This window comes from Prorops nasuta, unplaced genomic scaffold (assembly GCF_024137725.1).
Source record: "Prorops nasuta isolate Cenicafe-Biocafe unplaced genomic scaffold, Cenicafe_Pnas_1.2 PNAS00014, whole genome shotgun sequence".
Lineage (NCBI taxonomy): Eukaryota > Metazoa > Arthropoda > Insecta > Hymenoptera > Bethylidae > Prorops > Prorops nasuta.
Window position 1 is genome coordinate 1,071,252 of NW_027116811.1, and position 19,868 is coordinate 1,091,119.

At 39.2% G+C, this 19,868-nt stretch overlaps 5 protein-coding genes across 7 annotated transcripts in view; 3 read left to right on the plus strand and 2 right to left on the minus strand.

Annotated features, from left to right (window-relative positions):
- slo (calcium-activated potassium channel slo) overlaps positions 1–6,438 on the plus strand; it is an 81,385-nt gene extending 74,947 nt beyond the window's left edge. Inside the window, exons 25-30 of the mRNA XM_066735497.1 lie at positions 55–150; positions 244–380; positions 465–577; positions 650–811; positions 1,220–1,313; positions 1,406–6,438. Coding sequence (XP_066591594.1) covers positions 55–150; positions 244–380; positions 465–577; positions 650–811; positions 1,220–1,313; positions 1,406–1,486 — 683 coding nt within the window. The 3' untranslated portion in view covers positions 1,487–6,438. The remainder of the gene's footprint in view (positions 1–54; positions 151–243; positions 381–464; positions 578–649; positions 812–1,219; positions 1,314–1,405) is intronic.
- Positions 6,439–6,578: 140 nt separating this feature from the next.
- LOC136778545 (uncharacterized) lies at positions 6,579–8,210 on the minus strand. Its single transcript, XM_066735498.1, has 2 exons — positions 7,171–8,210; positions 6,579–7,094 (listed from the first exon to the last, which is right to left on the minus strand). The coding sequence occupies exons 1-2, from the start codon at positions 8,013–8,015 to the stop codon at positions 6,686–6,688; spliced, it is 1,254 nt and encodes a 417-aa protein (XP_066591595.1). The 5' UTR covers positions 8,016–8,210; the 3' UTR covers positions 6,579–6,685.
- A 403-nt stretch (positions 8,211–8,613) lies between these two features.
- LOC136778483 (uncharacterized) lies at positions 8,614–9,133 on the minus strand. The gene is made up of 2 exons (XM_066735341.1): positions 8,951–9,133; positions 8,614–8,866 (listed from the first exon to the last, which is right to left on the minus strand). The coding sequence occupies exons 1-2, from the start codon at positions 9,116–9,118 to the stop codon at positions 8,714–8,716; spliced, it is 321 nt and encodes a 106-aa protein (XP_066591438.1). The 5' UTR covers positions 9,119–9,133; the 3' UTR covers positions 8,614–8,713.
- Positions 9,134–10,560: 1,427 nt separating this feature from the next.
- On the plus strand, positions 10,561–15,420 carry Lsd-1 (lipid storage droplet-1). The gene is made up of 9 exons (XM_066735329.1): positions 10,561–10,623; positions 11,073–11,247; positions 12,427–12,572; positions 12,683–12,868; positions 12,982–13,171; positions 13,271–13,446; positions 14,321–14,578; positions 14,695–14,790; positions 14,911–15,420. The coding sequence occupies exons 1-9, from the start codon at positions 10,576–10,578 to the stop codon at positions 15,037–15,039; spliced, it is 1,404 nt and encodes a 467-aa protein (XP_066591426.1). The 5' UTR covers positions 10,561–10,575; the 3' UTR covers positions 15,040–15,420.
- Positions 15,421–16,888: 1,468 nt separating this feature from the next.
- On the plus strand, positions 16,889–19,749 carry LOC136778477 (lipid storage droplets surface-binding protein 2-like). 3 transcript variants are annotated; one of them, XM_066735331.1, is made up of 5 exons: positions 17,028–17,105; positions 17,553–17,620; positions 17,902–18,247; positions 18,389–18,635; positions 18,755–19,749. In XM_066735331.1, the coding sequence occupies exons 3-5, from the start codon at positions 17,936–17,938 to the stop codon at positions 19,150–19,152; spliced, it is 957 nt and encodes a 318-aa protein (XP_066591428.1). In that variant the 5' UTR covers positions 17,028–17,105; positions 17,553–17,620; positions 17,902–17,935; the 3' UTR covers positions 19,153–19,749. The 3 variants fall into 3 exon arrangements, with proteins under 3 accessions (XP_066591429.1, XP_066591427.1, XP_066591428.1); XM_066735332.1 differs by lacking the exon at positions 17,553–17,620 and having other exon boundaries at positions 16,889–17,105; positions 17,933–18,247; XM_066735330.1 differs by lacking the exon at positions 17,553–17,620 and having other exon boundaries at positions 16,894–17,105.
- Positions 19,750–19,868: the final 119 nt, after the last annotated feature.

A 19,868-nucleotide genomic window follows, 5' to 3' on the forward strand; every position in this document is an offset into this window, starting at 1 on the left:
TCATTCGTTGCCTCTGTACCTTTGATTCGACTAATTGTTAAGTAAAAATTTCAGCAAATAACGAACAAAATAATTTGAATACAGTTGGTAGCCCAATCGTTTTGCAACGACGAGGATCCGTTTATGGAGCTAATGTGCCAATGATCACAGGTGAGCTACTGAAACATCTTAGAGCTCTTCATATGAATAATCAATTTGCATTTTCAATACCGAGGCGGGTTGATAATTATTATTATTATGCAGAACTCGTAAATGACAGCAACGTGCAGTTCCTCGATCAGGATGACGATGATGACCCCGACACGGAGCTCTACCTGACGCAGCCCTTCGCCTGTGGAACAGCATTTGCAGTGAGCGTGTTGGATTCGCTAATGTCAACGGTACCATCCTCTTGCAAAGTGGAAAATTTAGGAAATCAAAATTAATGAATTAAAATAGATTAATCCAATCCATTGAATCTTCAGACGTACTTCAATCAGAATGCTCTGACGCTGATTCGATCCTTGATCACTGGAGGTGCTACACCGGAGTTGGAACTGATACTGGCCGAAGGTGCGGGCTTAAGAGGAGGTTACAGGTAAATAGCGCGTGTTTGTTGAATAACGAGCAACGACGAACATTTGCTAATGTTTCATTCTGTTAATTTTAGTACGGCGGATAGTTTGTCGAATCGGGACCGTTGTCGAGTCGGTCAAATTGCGTTGTACGATGGGCCGTTGGCTCAGTACGGAGAGGGAGGCAAGTACGGCGACCTCTTTGTCGCAGCATTAAAGTCGTATGGAATGCTGTGCATTGGTCTGTACAGGTACAGGTATCGGACTTTTTTTCTCTCTCGATGGTATTTATTGGATTACCCCACCGTATTATTATTATACATCTCGTCTTTTTCACAAAGTTTCTTCAATTACCGCCATTTTTATACTGCCGTCTATATTTCTCTTACTATATGATTATATTATACGAAGTTTTAATTTTTTGCCGCACACCTTTTGCATTTTGCGTTTTTGCCATCACGAAAAGAATCGGCGATCGTAAGTTGCCTCATCCAAAAAATACCTATCATTTTTAATGATTCTGTCTTGTCTTGTGTCACCTGTTTGTTTAGCATTTAGTTAATCACGCAGACGTTTAGTTTAGTTATGTTTGGTGTCTATTTGTTCAGTTTTCGCACCCTCTGAAGCCACCCTTGTTCAGGCTGATAAATTAATGGATCTTTTAGGTTTCGTGATACGAGCTCGTCGTGCGACGCCTCGTCGAAACGTTACGTCATCACCAATCCCCCTGATGATTTCACGCTGTTACCCACGGACCAGGTAAAGCAATAGTTTCATTATGCGAGTCCAGACTCTTTCCCACTATATACCATTATTTTTAAGATATTGCAGCAAGATACTCGTTTGTGCAGGTATTCGTATTGATGCAATTCGATCCAGGTCTTGAGTACAGACCAAGCAGAGGTGCTCGAGGAAAGGACGACGCCTCCTGACTGTTGCTGTGTAGCGCCCTCACCGACGGACCTTATTCCTACATCTAATCAGATGCACCGGAACTCATCAAGCCAGCCAGTGACCCTGCTCTCGTCTCGCCTCGTCTACGAGCCGATCCAATCCACCCTCGACATTGATCGCCATCAGTCTCGTTCATTCCAAATCATGATTTGCAAGCAAAGAAATCACCACTACGTAAACGAGAACAATCTTCTATTCCCTCGAGATTCATTTTCATCCTTCGGACTAACTTAAGAAGACACCAGGAAACCAGGGTTTTTTTTTTCTTTTTTAAGAGAAAAGTTGCCAAATTTTTTATTTTACGCTGAAAAGACGAGCTAGAAATCTTTCTACCGCAATGTCCCCAAACGCGAGGAGTCTCAAGTTTCGCAAAGGAAGGGAGGAGACGAGGTGGAAATGTGTTGGATTGTCGGAGAAGACATGAAGTAGGGCCACTGATGGGTGGTAGGATGAAGCATGAGGTCCGAGGGTTGCTACACGTTGCTCTCTCACACAAACACACGCTTTGCCTCCGAGGAAAATCTTCGTGGAAGATCGAGGAGCTGATCCACAATGACGGAAACGATGCTGAAGAAAGATTCGAGGAAATTCGTGTACATAGCTAATCGTTTCGAATTTGGGATGCGAGTGAAAGTAGTGAAAAAAGACGAGGAAGAATATGGAGGGGTTGAGTGAGAGGTACAATGCCGAAGATACTTATGGGAGAAATGCAGATGACAAAGTTGTCGGAGATGGGACGATAACTGGCTATTATAATGCATACATATATATATAGCAAAACTCGTCCACAAAAAATCTCGTAGTTTCATCGATTCTCATCGGCCATCCTCGTTCGCCACTCGGCACGTTTTCGTATCATCCTAATCGCGACTCTCGCATGTACGTAGGATTAAAGGATACCAATCAAAGGGCGGCCAACTTTACACGCGAACTAATTACCCAAACGGCGTATTATATCCCATAAGACAAACATACACATACACGCATATATTATTGCAATATAGCGCGCGTGGACTAACGTAGTGCGGGACTACGTGTAATATTACCTCGTGTGTCTTGTTTCATGGCTACTGAAAAAAAAAAAAAAAGAATGAACAAATCAAAAGAACATAAATAAAATCTCAATCAAGCACTTTGTACAGGTTCTGTATATGCATACAAACAAATGCGTGTACGTAATATAAATATATATACAGCAGGTATACATAGACAATTATGAATAAAGAAAAAACACCCTTTTCCACACTGCTTTGAGTAAAGTTATACATATGCATACACAAATACATATATACATACCGTGTATAAATAAAAAGATACACATATGTATATACGTAAATAGACATTGTCTCTTTTATATATTTTTGTGAAACTCACGTGTGTACAGTATATATTACGTAAATGTACTTACGCATAAGTTACACGAGTACATACGACTTGTACGAGTGTAAGGTGTGTGTCGATGAAAGATATACACAATGATACATGGATTAATATATATATATATATATATATATAATATAAATCATCAGTCTACACATAAAAAATGCAGAGAAAGAAAGGACATAAGCGAAGGGAAAATCTCGCTCGAACTTCTGGAACGTTAAGGTATCTTTTCGTACGCGTAACGAACAATCCTGGCGAGTTCGCGTAATCGATCATTTTGTATTGGATGCTCAAGCTTGCTCGTACAAAATAGTTTTGTCAAAGTTGCATAATTGATCATTTTGTGCAAGCGATTGAAAGAAGAAATTTTTGTTGAACGTTCAAAATGCTTCTGCGAGATGGTTGATCGCGTACTCTTGTCAACTTGTCGTTACGCGTATCAGCCACCTTTAGCCACGAAGAAACACGCACATAAAATCGACGCATGAAGAAGAGAGCGAATATAAAGAGGATCGATGCGTTGTTTTACACTCGCTGACACGTACGATAGGGCACACGACACGCGTTAGGATCAATCACTGAGACACATCGAGCCGAGGAGAGGAGATGGGTGTACGCGAGTGTGCGTATATCAGCGCGTAATCCGCGGAGAGACAGTCGTTAAAAGTGGCAAATGGTGAAAAGGATTGCGAGAGACGAAGAGAGAAAACACGATGCAAATAACCAATTGGGACGAGAGACGTCGTTGCTCTTAGGGACAAGACCGATAACGAGGACAAATGTGAAAACTAGCTGTGGTAAACCGTTCCCGTGTTTCGTATTTGCAATTGCATCGTGTATAAAATAGTCGCTGCCCCGTTACATCGTCGCTGCCGCAACAACTACCGCCGCTGCCGCTGCCGCCGCCGCCGCCGCCGCCGCCGCTGCTGCTGCTGTTGATGCTGTTTGCAATATCCACATGCACTGTTCACTGCCACCGCAGTTCGTGTTATATCATTGTATATAACTTTCTACTATATCTACAGCCCGTTTCACGCCGGAGGATCCGACGAGATTCGCTAATCTACCCAGCCTCGATAAGAATCGCCATAGATTCCAACGAATCTCCAAATTCAACCTTCTCGTATAAGGCGATTAACGATCTTCATCCTTTCTGTTCAATTTTCAACCGTATCTGCCCCAAGCTTATCAATATTAGCCGTCGTAAATTCGAGCAGTAACTTTGAATTTCCATTATACAAATTTTTCGTTCCTTCAATCTTAGCCAGCTGCACTTTAATGTAAATGTAGCTTTCATAATTCGATCCATTATTATTAGGATATCGATGTTTAAACGACGATATGAAATTATTAAATATAGAAAATATTGTGAATCATTAATTAAATGTCAATCGACGCTTCGTGAAAGTGTAAATGAGAGTTAAAAGATATGATTGTTGAAGTGATAATCGAGGAAGTAAATTTGGCGTTCTGCGTCGTTCTTCCGGCGATCCTGATTGGTTTACGAGGATAAGGGCACTGATTCTCAGGAAACGTCGAGTTTGATCGTATCGTACAGCCTCTTGTCCTTGCATTGGCGCGTAGGGAATTCGTCCCTCACGATCGAAAACCACGAGAGCGAGGGGAGGTAGAAGGGACTTCCGGAAAGAAGCCTCGCGTGCCAGAGGATTTCCGGTTCCACGTGCTTCTCGACTTTGGCGTCTAGTCTAATTCAAAGAAAACTTGCCCGTTTGCTTGCGCCTTTCACCAAACTGAAACTTCATTCTGCTACTTACAATCACTATTATTCAAAAGACTTTAAATCGTAGCTTTTTGAAACGTGTCTTGTAAAATGATTTAATCGAAAGAGAGTGCTCGAGCAGGGATCACTGCGAGGATTTCGTGAAGATCGAACGGGCATTTTGGACAAAGACGCCCGAGTGTCGCTTGCGTTGAGAATCGGTGACCCCATCCCGCCTTGATGTGATTATAAGAAAAACAATTGTGCGTTAGATTTTGTGGAAGTCGTTCATTAAATGAAAAATTTGTCGGAGCCTTGCGTAGGATCTTAAGCCAGTGTCGCAATACTCGTGATTATTTATTACTGGCCGACGAGTGTTAATTATAATTTCTTTCACAAAATTTTAAAATATTTATTCGTGAGAAACTGATTGTTAATATTAGAGCTTGCTCGTTAGATTTTTGGCTAATTGAAAGTCATTATTGAATATTCACGAGTCTTTGAAGATCGGCTTCTAGATGATTGATCGAGGTTTGCGTCACGTACGGCGAGCCAAGTACAGTTTTCCCGCGGGACGAGTCGAGTCCTTACAATATTTATCCTTCTTTTTATCCAATTTTTCATCGGAAAGCTTGGTACAATTTTTTTTAAATCTATATCATTGTTAGTCAAATGTTTATTTCATAAATAATATTTGTACTTTATTGTTTTATTTTTAGCAGAACGATATCAAAGTCATTCTTCTCTTTAGTTTGGAAAAAGAAGCAATTTTTCATACAATATATATTTTTAGTTCCTTATGTGTTACAATATATTCCAATTTATTTTAATAATCATGTTATAATATTATCCTAACTAAATACAATATGTTTATTTAATATTCTAATGATCATTATACTTTTGAGATTTATTTTCAAATTTTTATACTTATCAATTATGCGAAACTTTTATTAAGATTAAAGGCTATAATTTTCTCTCGTCGAATCTCTGCTTTATCTATCAATTTGTAAATAAGCGGACAAACGTTAAAAATAATAATTGTTATCGAGTTTAATTGTATCGTTTATGAATAAATTTTCTTTTTTTTTTTTAATTACGTACCCTATGACCCTTTAAAAGCTATACCAGTGCCACTGTAACACGATCTTTGTTCATGTTAATATAGTTTAATTGACGGATCGATAACTCGTACGAACTAACTGGCCCTGGCTCATCCGGCGAGATGCGAATTCTTTATACACTCTCTTTAATAATTAAATCATGCACCGATTCAATCGTTTCATCATTGCCCGTAATCATAATTCTCGTGCGCCGCGCGTGCTGCACAAAATGCACGTGGCGCATTCGTGTGTATGTGGAACGTGTGTTATAATGAATATACGAAAAAACGAAGTATTTAAAGCAAAAAAAAATATTACAAAAAAATGAACGGTATCGGAAAATTCGAAATATTATATAGGGAATAATAAAGTCAGAAAAGAACCCAAAAAAAAAGAGAAATGCAACAAGAATATTACAGTGTATAAAGAAGAGGGAATTATGGCGCGCTGAGCGTACGCCAGCTTCGATGCCTCATTGACCTCATCTAATGCTTTTTTATCTGTACATTTACAATTTGTGTACCAATGAGGAACGTTGTTTAATCATGTTGTTGATGTTATTGTTAAAGAATGAGATTCAATATTGTACATAACTATATATTCATTATAATTAATGATATAAATAATTATATACATAAAAGTAAATCCAAAAGTCCCGTTATGCCTCACGTTCCGAACAAGCGGATCCACGTCATTTTATAATAAAAGACAGATACTTTAAAAATTATCGCTCCAACGGATGACGCTGTCGGTATGATATAATATGCTCATAAAAAATTGCCTCGTATTTCTTATTAAACAATTTAATATTTAACTCGAACGAGAGCATAAGCTTATTTTCATACCGAAAGAATGTTCCGTGCGTTCTTTTTTTGTTTATACTCTTTCTTCCTTATTATTATCAATATTATATTCCTAAACATTATTTGTTACTACGTAAATTTTACGTTTCACTCCAATCAACTACAAGGGATTTAGCCGGCTACTCTATCGTGCAATTCAAGGAGAGCATCCTGCATTCTCTCACGGTATTTTGGAACTTGTTTGAATTGGCTGCAGATCAATGGAGTTCTATCTACGTAAAGTGCTTCCTCCAACAGTTCTGGCTCCTCCGTGAAATATTTGCTGGCTGCGCTACTTTCCAACAGCATGATCGGTGTATTCAGAACACCATGGGTCATGCACATCGTGCGTAGATCATTTATGGACTGTAAAAATTCATCCCATGGGAATATTCGCGCAATATCGAGCTCTGACTCTTTCACCACTGACGTCATGGCATCGTAATAGCTTTGAAAAAGTTCATCGCTGTGCTGGTCCCGTAAGTTTCTCGTCGTAGTGAATTGGAGAAAACACATGATGTCATGGGCAGGTGGATTATATCTGCACACAAACAAATTATAAATGATCGGTATATTGATTATCGAGGGTAGTTCGAGGTGGTAGTTCAGATTCATACCTGACAAGTTGAAAATCGATCAGACAGCATTCGACAGGTTTGTTGTCCCTGTCGTACTTGAAGAGAATATTATTAGCCCATAGATCTCCGTGGCAAAGCACATTCTTGTACTTCACGGATGGTGATAATTTGTTCGCGTGATCCATGGTTATTTCCAGTACCTTTCTCTTAAATTCCTCTCGCTTCGTCTGGTCAAGATCAAGCAGATCTATCATGGATACAGTACCCTTGACGGCTGCATCAAACATTGCCTTGGCACGACCATCTTTCAACGGCCACAGGGTCTCCTCGAGGCAGTGGGAGAACTCGTCGCGTATCGTTTTCTTGCACTGCTCCTCGAAGATGAGAGATTTTGCATGGAATCTCGCCAAAGTCTTCATCACCACCTGACAGTGCTCCAGATCGAAAGGAACGAATTTGTTGGTCATGGAATATCCGCTGTGCACCATATCTTCCAGAACTATGACGTCGTCCTCCAATCCGAGGAAGCACTCGGGAATGCACTTTTTATCCCTGTCGTCGAGAACTTCCGGGAAGACCCTCGTGTAGAGTACAACCTCCTTCTTGAAGGATCCATATTCGGCCATGAATTCGTGCTGTGGACTGGAGGCTGGTGGTGGGATCTTTGTGAAAAAGTTGATGCTCTTCGTGTCCAGTGGTGACCTTGGGCAAGCCACAGTGGCCTTTAGAGTGAAATATTGGCCCATGTAACCGTTCACTTCCTCTACAGGCACTATCTCGTAGTTTATTAAGGAAAATTCGTCCATCGAATCTTGCCTTAACTTCTTGCGAATAATCTCAAAACATTCCTCTTCCCGGAGAACCTTCTCAGCTGTATCCCGCATTTTCCAAATCAATTCTAATCATTTATTCATTCAGATATTTCAGGTACTAAATTAACGTCGATTTCTCCAATTTACTACGACAAATGGAAAAAAGTTTGCAAAGCACTGAGTTATACTAGAACGGCAGGCTTCTCTTTTGGTTAAATACATTTATAGGTAAGTTTTTGTGAGTTTGATCGAACGCGTGCTGTGCAAGTGCAGGAATCTCGTGTGGAATAACGTTTTCTTCAAGATCAAGATACCTTTATAGATACATTCGCAATGAAATGTATCACATGAGCTCGCGACAATGATTAATAATTGCGCGTACTCTCGCCGCGCGCTATTTTCTTATTTATTGGCTTTGATTGAAGCTAATATTAGACGCTTTACACGAGACAAGCCCAGTAAAAACGTACCCACTCCATATCTTACAGCTAGTTCCTTATTGACACTTGGCACGTCTCGATAACCGACACGTGAGTTCTGAAACTTTTAATAAATAATTGTAGCTCGGTTCAATCACAATTTTGGCTGAATATATGGAAGGTAAAAGGACAGCTTGGACGCAACAGGAATTATTCTAATAATAAATACATAGAAAAAGCAAAATGTTTGTACTTAGTGAGGTTTATTGAATTTCACCATTTACAAGAGACTTGCAATAACATATTTTCTGATTGGAATATAAAATCTTCGGCCTCATATCGCAAAAATCGTTAATTTTTAGTCCTTATCATTACAGGCACTTCAACGATCAATCCTAAATTTGTATTTCTAACTATGGCATTCTTTGGCGCACAGAACTTATGACTTTCGACAATAAGCTTGATTGCTTCCTCTTTATTTTTCAATTTTTCCTGATTGCTTGGCTGGATTGAAAGATAAATGTGTGATTTGTGTTAATATATAGATGTATAAACTATGAAATTTTACTTTTAAGACTATATACTTACATCTTTCAGCCTTCGTTCGACACAATCGTATATGGAACTATTTCCAAGGGCAACAAAAGCCAAAAGTAGTGTAAAAATGAAAATAGCTTTCATGATTGATTGCAAGTTTGTTTTGCCCCACAACCTACAAATCTGTGAATGCTGTTTGAGACAAATTTTAACATCCATATATACCACTAAATTCGTGCATGCGCTTTTATTTATTTCCCTATTAAATTACTGTGAATTCTTATGCCTCGTGTATGTCCAGTATCTTAATGACTTTAAGAATATTAAAGTTAACGCGTTTATCAGCTATTATAAACAGTCCTTTATAAAGTGGAACACCAATATAAAAGAATACCTTACTCAAGTCTGCTCAAATAAAAAATTAAAATAAAATGGAGTTGCGCGTGTAAAATATAATAATTATGATTTTTTTTTCAATTCACATTCTAGATAAAGGGTATGACCTACGTATAAACGGTAAGTAATCGGCCAAACAATTTGCATCGAACAACTGTTACACGATTTAATATACAAGAAATGCTTGACATAGTCAGTTGGTCTCGGTTGATACTGTTGACACCTTGAATGTTAAACGAACAATTTTAGTTACCACTCTTCATTAATTCGACCTCTGCAAAAGGCTGAATTTTTCCAATCTCTCCACTTGACACGAAAGGAGGTTCTTCTTCGCATTCTCGAATGGTAAAAGCCAATAAGATGCACGTGTAATAACGATGATTAAATTGAATTTCCCTCGGAATCGTTATCTGCGATTGACCGGTTTGGTGGGACGGGGAAAGTATACTCTATACAGCTCCGCACAGTATAGTACAACGAATCGCCTTCAATCTGCCTATATTTTCTTACGAGAGTGGTGATAATGAAAAAAATGAATTACGCATATCATACTCGGCTGCTATCTTTTTAAACAATTACCAAGCGACAAGAAGAACGACAGTATCGTTTGTTAAATGTAGGCGCGTTGACCTTACTGCATTTGATATTATACTTTACAAAATTATATATTTCCTGTCAATATATATATGATTAGCAATGATAAAAATTTTTGATATTTACTGCCAAAGAGTTGCTATATAATTTCAGTTTCAAATGACGTATAGTTTAATTATTACGTGCAAGTGAAGGGAGGATTAATTTAGGGGAAAAAATTGGAACGATCTAAGAATCTGGTAGATCGAAATGGACGCGCTGGGAATCACGTAGTCGGGTTGAGATCGGCGCGGTCGGTGGCCGAGACTGGCAAAAACAAGTGTGAAAGTACGAGGTGCTGATTAGCAGACTCTTCAGCATAGGCTACCACAATGCCCGTTTGGACTTTGTATACCATTAAAACCGTCTGCCCGCGATAATTTCGACTTTTCTGCCTCTCCTTTTTACTCATTCTCCCTATAACAGATTTTCATTGGCGACACTCGGCCGTATCGAAAGCATCGACGACTATCCCGAAGTTTCCTGATTTTCTTTGCTGACCGACAAAGTCGAGGCTGCAAACGTTACAAATGCACGCCACGCCACCCCAACATGATACCCACTTGCCACTTTTCCGTACACAACGATATTTCATTCCGATCTCTCGCTCGAAAATACCCCACCCTAAAACTCGTACGCACCTATCAATGAAAAACACGCTTCGAGCTCTAAACATATATCGTGCATGCCATAAGGTACATCTTCTTCTTCGGTCAATTTATAACGAGCTTCTTCGCATGAAATATGAAAAAACATCGCGATAAAATCTAGTCAAATGCTTTCTGCCAGTACGAGCAAAAGTTCATTAGTCCAAGACGATTGGAGAAAAAAAAACGATAACGTAGTTTCTCGAATTCTACGAGAAAAAGATGGTAGATATAATATTCCGAAGCTCATCGAGCGGATCTTGGATTTTTCCTTGATTCCTATATAGACTGTGCGTATGAGCACGTGTATGTATAGGAATGATCTATATATATCTCTATATATAGGATATATGTACCATGGGGATTTGGCGAATGAGGGAAGGAAGGATATTGGGTTTGATCTCTGCGACGAGAGCTAGAATTCTTAAGAGAATGTGGAAAAAGTGATTTGTACGCCATTACGCCTGCTGCGCCCGTATATAATCGATGTGTCATAGGTCAAACCGATGAGATACCGTTCTCCGGTCTCCGACGTGCAGTCAGTGGCACGTTCTTCATCGAAACGTCGACTTTTCTGCCATCCTGCCGCCTGTCGGTTCTCATCGCGCTACGTGCCCCGTTACTTAAAACACGAAGGACCCCCAGGGACCTTCCAATTAGCCTTGTTATCAGGTAAGGCCTAGCTCTCCTCCACTCGAAACAATCGGAGCAAATCGAAACATTCTGCTACATCCCTCATTTTTCAGCCTACCACCAATTCCACAACTGCTATATACATCCTCCTCTCCTGCACATGTACATGCACACTTTGCAAAAACCCATGCACCACTCTTATTCTTCTCTTCTCTCGTATCATTCCTTCGTGCTAAATATCGAAGCTCTTGGACGACGTTCGTTCCATGGACGAATGAAATCTCCGAGATCGAGATAAGAGCAACACGGGCGAAATATCAATGTTCGCGCAATCTTTCATTGCAAATCACAGTCGCGAAAGTAGATACAGTCGGCTGATAAGATTTTAGGATTATCTGTGCTGGATAGTCGAGGCCAGCTTGTTGGTATTCCATTGTTTACACGCCAGTCGAATTTCATCGAGTCGCGCGCGACCTCTTTCCGATCAATTTTAGTATATTGCTTCGGGTTAAGCAGTTGACAACAGTGTAGATTCGATAAATCGTCGGTTATATCAGTGTTGCCTTTCAGTCGCCCTGCGAGTATGCGAGTGAATAATTATAGCGAATATTATCTTTTCGTACTACTGCATTTGACCCCCAAGTTGCATGGACCATCCGTATAGAGAGTATCGAGAAAACAGAAAACATTACGTATCCTGTTTCTCTCTCCTACATATATATAGCGAGATTTCGTAATCGGTTTTGAAAATTGCACAATTTTTCTCTCGTATACTTGTATGCATATATATATATATTTATCGACTCACACCAGACCATGCAAGTAGAGTAGCAATAGAGTCGATCGTTATCGTTTCAACATAAGCTAATTTTTTTTCCATTCGTGCACGAGCACCGAATAAAATTGTAATCGTCGTTTGGTACAGATTCGCAGCAATAGCCGCGAGAGTAGCCTCGACATTCACCACGAAGCATCGCTATATTATTGCGCGGAGTGACCTCCCTTATCAAAGCTTAGCGTTTGCACCACGCGCGTTACAGTTCTTTTTCAGCAAAACATATGGCTTGGTTCATACGTGCGAGCAAACCCACGTGTCTCTCGACTCACTGATCCTGACAAATCTCAATTACTGACGAGAACTCTCCGAACATATATATTTCTTTCCAGTTGTGATCGCAATAACAATACAATAAGAATAAAGATTTGTGGTAATTAAAGTAACGAGCACTGTGCAAATGGCGAGAACGAACGTGAAGAGACGGCACTCGGGGATGCCGCATTTCGAATCCGTGGCGAGAATCTCTAGCTTACCGATCGTGGAGAGTAGTATATACATAGCTGGCAATGTCTACGATAAAATAAAGGTACGCGGTTTTACGTGATCCATATATATATATATATATATATATATATAATATAATCCAAGGAAGGCAACAATGGACCGGAGTGATCCGAAGTTTCCTCGAAATTTCAGCGTTCCAATTCTTTGGTCGGCTGGAGTCTGGACACTGCCGAGCAGTCTCTGGCCATAGCCACTGCATCCGCCAAGCCAGCGATCTTCGCCCTCAACGGACCGATCGCTACCATCGATCAGATTCTCTGCAAGGGAATCGATATCGTCGAGCAAAGAGTCCCTGCAGTTCATCTACCACCGCATCTCGTAAGATTCACCAGAAAAGATCAATTTTTTCCTAAACTCTTATATCTATGCTGCTCTTGCATAATTGTATACACCCTTAAAACGAAATTTCTCTGCCTGGATAAACACGATAGCTGTACTGGAACACGAGAGAGTACGTGAATCAAAGAATCGTGAGACCGGTGCTGATGCGAGCCGGGAGTATGAAATATATCGGCAGCCAGGCTGCCAATGTAGCGGCTGACAGATTGGATGGCGCACTGACGGTGGCCGATCAGTACGTAGATCGATATTTGCCGGCTGATCCGACGGATAAAACCGATGGTAAAACACTGGGAGATTTTCATTATCGGATATAGCGCCGTTCGATCCACACATCTGTTTCTCTATTATGCGAATTCGAATATTTCCGAATGCTTGCAGGACCCGACGTTGGACCCACAGAACCGGTCAGCAAAACTAAACGCACCATAAAGCATGGCGCGAGATTCTCCCGAAAGTTGCAGAAGAGGTTAACGCGTCGTACACTCGCGGAGGCTCGAGCTCTGAAAGCCCAGGGAACAGAGTGCATCCACGTACTTTTGTACGTGGTTGAATTGGTAAGTGATGATCTCAGGCTAATCTACTCATCCGGCTCAGACTAATTTCCATTTGCATCGCGAGCCACTGAATTTTCCTCGTGGAATTCTCCACTCTTCTTTACACTCGGTACTTGAGAATTTTTAGACTCGAATATATCCCCGATAAGGAGTTCTAATAGCAGAAACACGAAAATCGTTAGAGATAACGATAAGAGAGAGAGAGGCTCTGGCACTATATATATATATGTATACACACACGTACATTACCTATTATAGATTTTTTTGCTCCTCTCATCCCAGACACTATAAGCTATAATATATCGCACTATAGCTTAACGTGCAGTTTTTTCTTTAAAGCAGCAAATATTTTTTAGCAATTTTTACACGGATGTGCCGGGCGATAAGATTACGCGCTGTTTCTCCCAGCTTCTCATTTCCTTCGATCTTTCGCCCGTTCGTCGTGCTTATTTTAAGAAATTAGTCATGGAAAAATCGTGTGCAATTGTCAAGCATCGATCTCTCCTTCTAATTTCAACGATTTATTGCTTACTTTATGTTTACAGATAAACTCGCACGATGATCGTAAACCGTCCAACGTAGACATAATATGTGCACTCTAATTGCAGATAAAACCATGTAAAGTGCAACATGGACGCGTGATCTTGCCGAGTTTATCGATGTACAATTAAAAAGGAGAGATTTTTTATTAGGATAGGTTACGATCTATCGCGATGAGATAACGAGGGAGATAGGGAGCACGAGTTTCTTTGAACTCTGCTAAAATACCAGCTATACACCATATAATACAAATGTGCATGCATAATGCACGAATATACGCAGTATATACGAGTGATTTAAAAGTTTATCCTTTACTTTTTGCTTGTACTTTCAGCTAGCGACAGATCCGAAATTAGCTTTTCAGAAGGCGAAAGAGTTGTGGGCTCATCTGAGTTTACCAGAGCCGGAGAATCAGGCGCGTCCGGCAACCCTCGAGCAATTATTGGTACTGTTGACGCGTGAATCCACCAGACGCATAGTCCATCTGGTGAACGGAGCTGCAAACCTGGCCGCCAGGACTCCCCGCCATTTAAAGACGCTTCTCATCAGGGTCTCCCACCAATTGCTCGAACTGGCGGACACCACTTGGAAGGTATATACATCCACACCGCAATAATATATATACATATATATGAGACACATGCGTACGAGTGCGCGTGATGCAGCGTGTACGACCTGCAGTTACAAGAATGAACGTTGCATTTACAGATCGTACCGATTATTGGTAAAAAGGATGCCGAGGCTCGGTTATCTTACGTGAACTATGCGATTCAGAGGCTGAACACGACGACGAATCAGCTACTGGTGCGTATGCACTATCTAACAATAAGAGAGAATGTAGAAAGCGAGAATTTAACGTATCACGTGCGAATTACTATAATGTTTTGCTTCATTTCGCACATTTCGCTATCGTCTGCTCCACAGGAAAGATTGGCCGCCTTCCTGGCCGGACGTCCGAGCGTGCAAAAGGTGCAGCGTGTGCAGAATCGCAAGCAGAACCACAACAACCACCTGGAAGTCAGCTCCAACCCACCTGTCAATGGTATCGAATAACCTGCTAAAGCGCTTTGTATCATCTATAGCGATCGACGCACTCTCAACTCTATTATATATACTATTTCCACTGAATCCCCTTGCGCGAGAGATTAGCCATCTTCCCAATTAGTTCTTAAACTCTATTATTATTGCTATTGTAACGATAGAGCTGTTTCGATGACTGGACACACGTATACAATTGTAATCCGAAAACAACTTGGAGCAACTCGAAAACACCGGCAAATGCACCATGGACGTACAAAGAGATATAACACTGTGACATATATCTACTATAGATTTAGCTCGATGGATCAATCGTGTACTATGCTCTTCGTGAAATTCCCAATCCAGCTCGTCGAAAAAATTTAATCGAATAAATTTAATGGTCATAACGTACAATTGTCTCGTGACATGATGCATAATTATGTTTCGTTTAGTATATACGGTAATATTCTTGTAAGGTAAGACATAAAGCTATGTTTTTTATCTCCTCTAAAGACATATATATATATATGTATATGCTATACTGTTGTAGAGATCGTATCGCGATTACGTTGTGAGAATTGCGAGACTGAACGATGACCCAAGCTGATATAGGGAAACCGAGAAATCACGCTGTTTCCAGTAGCTTCGCGATGTCATTTTCACTTGTACGAGGCAAGATAAAATAGAAACTAATATAATTGTCAATAAAAATTAGTAAGCGCTGAAAAGACACACACATTTGCAAGATTGCGCGAGGTATTATCTACGTTCGATTCGTTGGAAACATTTCCTCCTATCGTCAACTCGATTAAACTTTCTCCATCGATAGTGGCCATGGCTGGAATTATCAATGTTATATCACGACATGATTTTATCTCTTAGCATTACAATAATTCGATGTATGGATCAAGCCAACGTTCTGCAAAGTCTGTACTCTGCTAATTACCAGTAATTTAAGTTTTACTCCGTCTAATGAATATTCCTGATTACATGGTTTATCTCTTGCCAGACAACTTTTATTTCTTTCCATCGATTTTCAATGAATCATTTTCATATGTATAACAGTTTGAAGATTTTAAACGAGTTGTCGTCTGGAGATAAGAGGATGATCGCTGGAAGTTTATACTTTCGCTACGCGTAACACGTGCCTCGGTCAATGTTTTCTTAAAGACGGTGAAAGTAGTGAAATCTTGTGTGCCATATCGTACACCTTAAACTCTTCTTTCCTTTCAATTGACAGATCTTTCCAGCAAGATTCAAAAAACCACACATAGTGCTTTATCTCTTCGTTTAATTCTCAATTTTCTATATATATATATATATATAGTATACATATATATGTACATTTTCCAATCGAAATGTTCACCTATTTGCTTGATAGCTTTATCTCGATTTAACTTTATTCTTACAAATCTCGCAATATTACTGATGCATACTTTTAATCGTTATAGTATCTGTTTGTATCACATAGTATAAGCATATATCATAAAATAATTCTAATAAGAATATCATGTTTTCTAAATATATATATATATATAATGTATCTGTTAAAATTCGAGAATAAACAGTTGAAATAAATAATAATAGTGCAAGAAATGTTATTGTAACGCTTGAATAAATCGAAAGGAGCTCTTCGATAGGTGTAAATAAAAATATAATAAATAAAGTACGTGATTAGAGGCTGGAGAATTACTGATATTTAAACTAGAGAGGAAATATTAAAGAGTAACAGCAAATTTGGGTTTATTGCTGGAAAATATCGAAGAACAAAGAAAACTACGGCCATCTTTTGAAACTCGGGGGAATATTATAAGCTAGTAGAAAAAATCGACAGGATAACGATAAGCATAAACAATCTCGTGGTTCTCACATACTTGGACTTTGCCATTTGGTCCGTTAGTCGACAATGTCTCTGGAGCCTGCCAGTGGATATCACCGTTCGATTTTTCATTGGTTTGTTTGAACGGAGCTCACTGCGCAGGCGAACGTTCTATTATAAGTGTAGACCGTGCAAGATAACTCGGGTTATTTCTGTTACTCGCGCCAGACCGACAGTATCGTACCAGTCAGCACCGATTTCCCTGCGAAGCCAAGCAAACGTGAGTATAGCATCTAGCGTACATTGACGATCGAACCATTGCACAATTCCTAAATTCTTTGCTCCTTTTTACACAAAAATTTTATCTGCGTCTCACCTTATCGATCGGGCTTTCGCAAGCTATCCCTGTATAGTATTCACTTTCCGGAACTTTCCGGAAAAGCGCGGTTTACAAAATACCTTTTTACCGCATGTCTAGTCGAAGCCTTAAAATCTCGTAAAATCAATTTATTCTGGTCACTGATAATGAGTACATATATCCTCTTATAATTCTCTTTCTTCTCAACTATTATTCCGGCTTCGTCCAATCCTTTTATATTTTGGTTTGACAGCTATAGGAATTTTGTTTTCTTTTTTTGTTGTTGTTTGTTTATTCCTTTACTCACATAGATTCTATATAAATATATCGAGAAGAATTACGTTAATTTATTTATTATTTATGTTTAAGTCGATAAGAAAACGGGTCGAGAAAGTGATACGAAGCGAAATTTTAAGATCAACGACCGAGTGAAAGAGGTATTAATTTTACCTTTAGCCGAGAGCTAGCTATTCCCATCGAATACAAATGTTGTGTTATTTGCAAAGCTAGCCTTGAAATACAATCGAGTCGTTAAATTTAACGATGTACTGCTCGTCACATCGAAATGATTCACGCTATATCGGACTTTATATTGTATCTCAATAATCATCTTCATTCAAAATCCTAGTTGGAATTTAAATCCCCTCATTACTTAAGATTATTTTTAACCTTAAAGAAGCACAAATAATTTGTTTTATCTCGTTGCAACTGATCGCAGATAAAAGTATATAAAAGAATTATCTTGCAAGAATATGGCAACCGAAGTTGTGCAGCTTCCTCAAATGGAGGTCTTCCACCGAGTTCTCGAGCTTCCGGTCGTTGAATTGGCATTGGCTAAATCTGCAGAGACCTACTCAAGAGTGAAGGATTGTCACCAACTGGTTCACTGGGCATTCACGTTTGCAGAAAATTCACTGACGAGCGCGACGAAGACCGCTGTACCAATTGCAGCTCCAATCGCCAAAAAATTCGAGAACCCCATACACTTCGTCGACCATACGCTGTGCCTGGGTCTAGAAAAAATTCAAGAAAAAATTCCCATCGTCAAGGAGAAGCCAGAATTGGTTAGACACTATTTTTTCTTCAAATTTATTCATTGCTTTGCTTAAAAGGGAGACGAGTGTTCTCCAGTGGAGTTTCAGGGGGATTATCGAGAAGAAGAAACTTCGCAGACGATAAAAATAAAGTCTTGATGAATTTTGCAGATCTACGCTAATGCAAAGGAGTATGCTTTGCAAACTGTGAGACCGGCAGTTTCCACAGTTTCGCACGTAAATGAATTGGTCCTGGCACAAGCGGTTATTTTGAAAGATGCGAGCTGGAACAGGGCGAATCAATTCCTAGCTACGTATTATGGCTTACAAGCTGTGAAAGGAATTGACAACGGCGCTGTTATTGTTGACAAATTGATAGACAGATATTTCCCAGCCACGGAAGAAGAAGCTGCCTTCGGTTAGTAAAACTATTCGACCTTTGGATTTATTTCAATAATTATACATATATTTCTCTTCGAGAATTTATCCTTGTAACTTTGCGAAAAATAATAATAATAATAAATTTGTGCTTTCTAGAAATTAAGTCAGACGAGGAGGATAAGCTGCTTCACACCTTGCAGACGGTTGGTCGTTTATCCAATAAGGCAGCTCGGCGCGTGTACTCCAACGTCATGCTACATTTGGGAACGGTCAACAAGGACAGTTTGAAGATATACGTCAGTTCTCTCGTCGAATTCCTTCAACTAACGCAGTATTTGCAAGCCATTAATGAAAGAGTCCAGGCTCACACGAGTCCTTCGAAGAACAAACCGATAAAGAAAACGCGGAAACAAACAGATGAGAAATTGGAACAGAAAACAACCGTGCAATTGGAGAAAATAGAGAAGGAAACATCTGAAAAGTGTAAGAAGTCGAGAAGATCCGAAAAGTCTGTAAAATCTGAAAAGTCTGAAAATTCAGAAAAATCTGATTAAATTATCACCACATTCCTTCGGCTCGCATTAATATCTTTTAAATGTGGCACATTTATTTCCTGTTTCCGCTTATTAGGCAATTAGAGACTCGAGCTCGAGCAGATTTACCTTTTCTAAGCGTTTCTTCGTACATTCGTGTAACAGGAAGGACTGATACGTATAGTGTTTATTAAGAATGTAATTACTCTAAAGCCATACTCATTTCTACCGGTATATTTGTTGATACAGTCTTACACGTTTTTAAAATAAATTATTATATAATTTTATCTGTTATTTATAATAGTATTCGTGTAAATGAATTATTGCGTATAGGGTAGTATAAATATAAGAAAAAGAAATGCGCGAGTTTTCCATTAGGAGATTTAAAAGAGATAATTAGACAGTATTTTTTACCTTGTTATTATAAAATCTTATTAGCAGCATCCTCCAAATTTTATAAAATCATCGTTAACTCATTTCTTGAGTTTATCCACGCATTTATGTTTAATTTACTAGATATAAGCTTCGCGTGTATATGAATAAAATTTATATTTACATAATTCCTAAATGTAATTAAATATGAAATAAATTTTATGAAATTTGTTATTATCAAACAAATTATTTTGTTGTAATTTCTCTTGCCCTTTCTTATTTAGGTACCTATGTTGTTTTTACTTAAATATCCTTCAACGAGACTGTAGTTTAATTGGAGCCTATTGCTTATACACTTTGATTAT

Bases quoted from the DNA above. Each gene is read 5' to 3' on its own strand.
- LOC136778545 (XM_066735498.1), bottom strand. From the start codon at position 8,015: ATGCGGGATACAGCTGAGAAGGTTCTCCGGGAAGAGGAATGTTTTGAG. The intron at 7,095-7,170 runs GTATGAATCTGA...GTTTGTGTGCAG, and splicing joins ATCGATTTTCAACTTGTCAG to ATATAATCCACCTGCCCATG.
- LOC136778483 (XM_066735341.1), bottom strand. From the start codon at position 9,118: ATGGATGTTAAAATTTGTCTCAAACAGCATTCACAGATTTGTAGGTTG. The intron at 8,867-8,950 runs GTAAGTATATAG...CTTTCAATCCAG, and splicing joins TCGAACGAAGGCTGAAAGAT to CCAAGCAATCAGGAAAAATT.
- Lsd-1 (XM_066735329.1), top strand. From the start codon at position 10,576: ATGAAAAACACGCTTCGAGCTCTAAACATATATCGTGCATGCCATAAG. The intron at 12,573-12,682 runs GTACGCGGTTTT...TCGAAATTTCAG, and splicing joins ATGTCTACGATAAAATAAAG to CGTTCCAATTCTTTGGTCGG. The intron at 14,791-14,910 runs GTGCGTATGCAC...TCTGCTCCACAG, and splicing joins CGACGACGAATCAGCTACTG to GAAAGATTGGCCGCCTTCCT.
- LOC136778477 (XM_066735332.1), top strand. From the start codon at position 17,936: ATGGCAACCGAAGTTGTGCAGCTTCCTCAAATGGAGGTCTTCCACCGA. The intron at 18,248-18,388 runs GTTAGACACTAT...TGAATTTTGCAG, and splicing joins TCAAGGAGAAGCCAGAATTG to ATCTACGCTAATGCAAAGGA. The intron at 18,636-18,754 runs GTTAGTAAAACT...TGTGCTTTCTAG, and splicing joins GGAAGAAGAAGCTGCCTTCG to AAATTAAGTCAGACGAGGAG.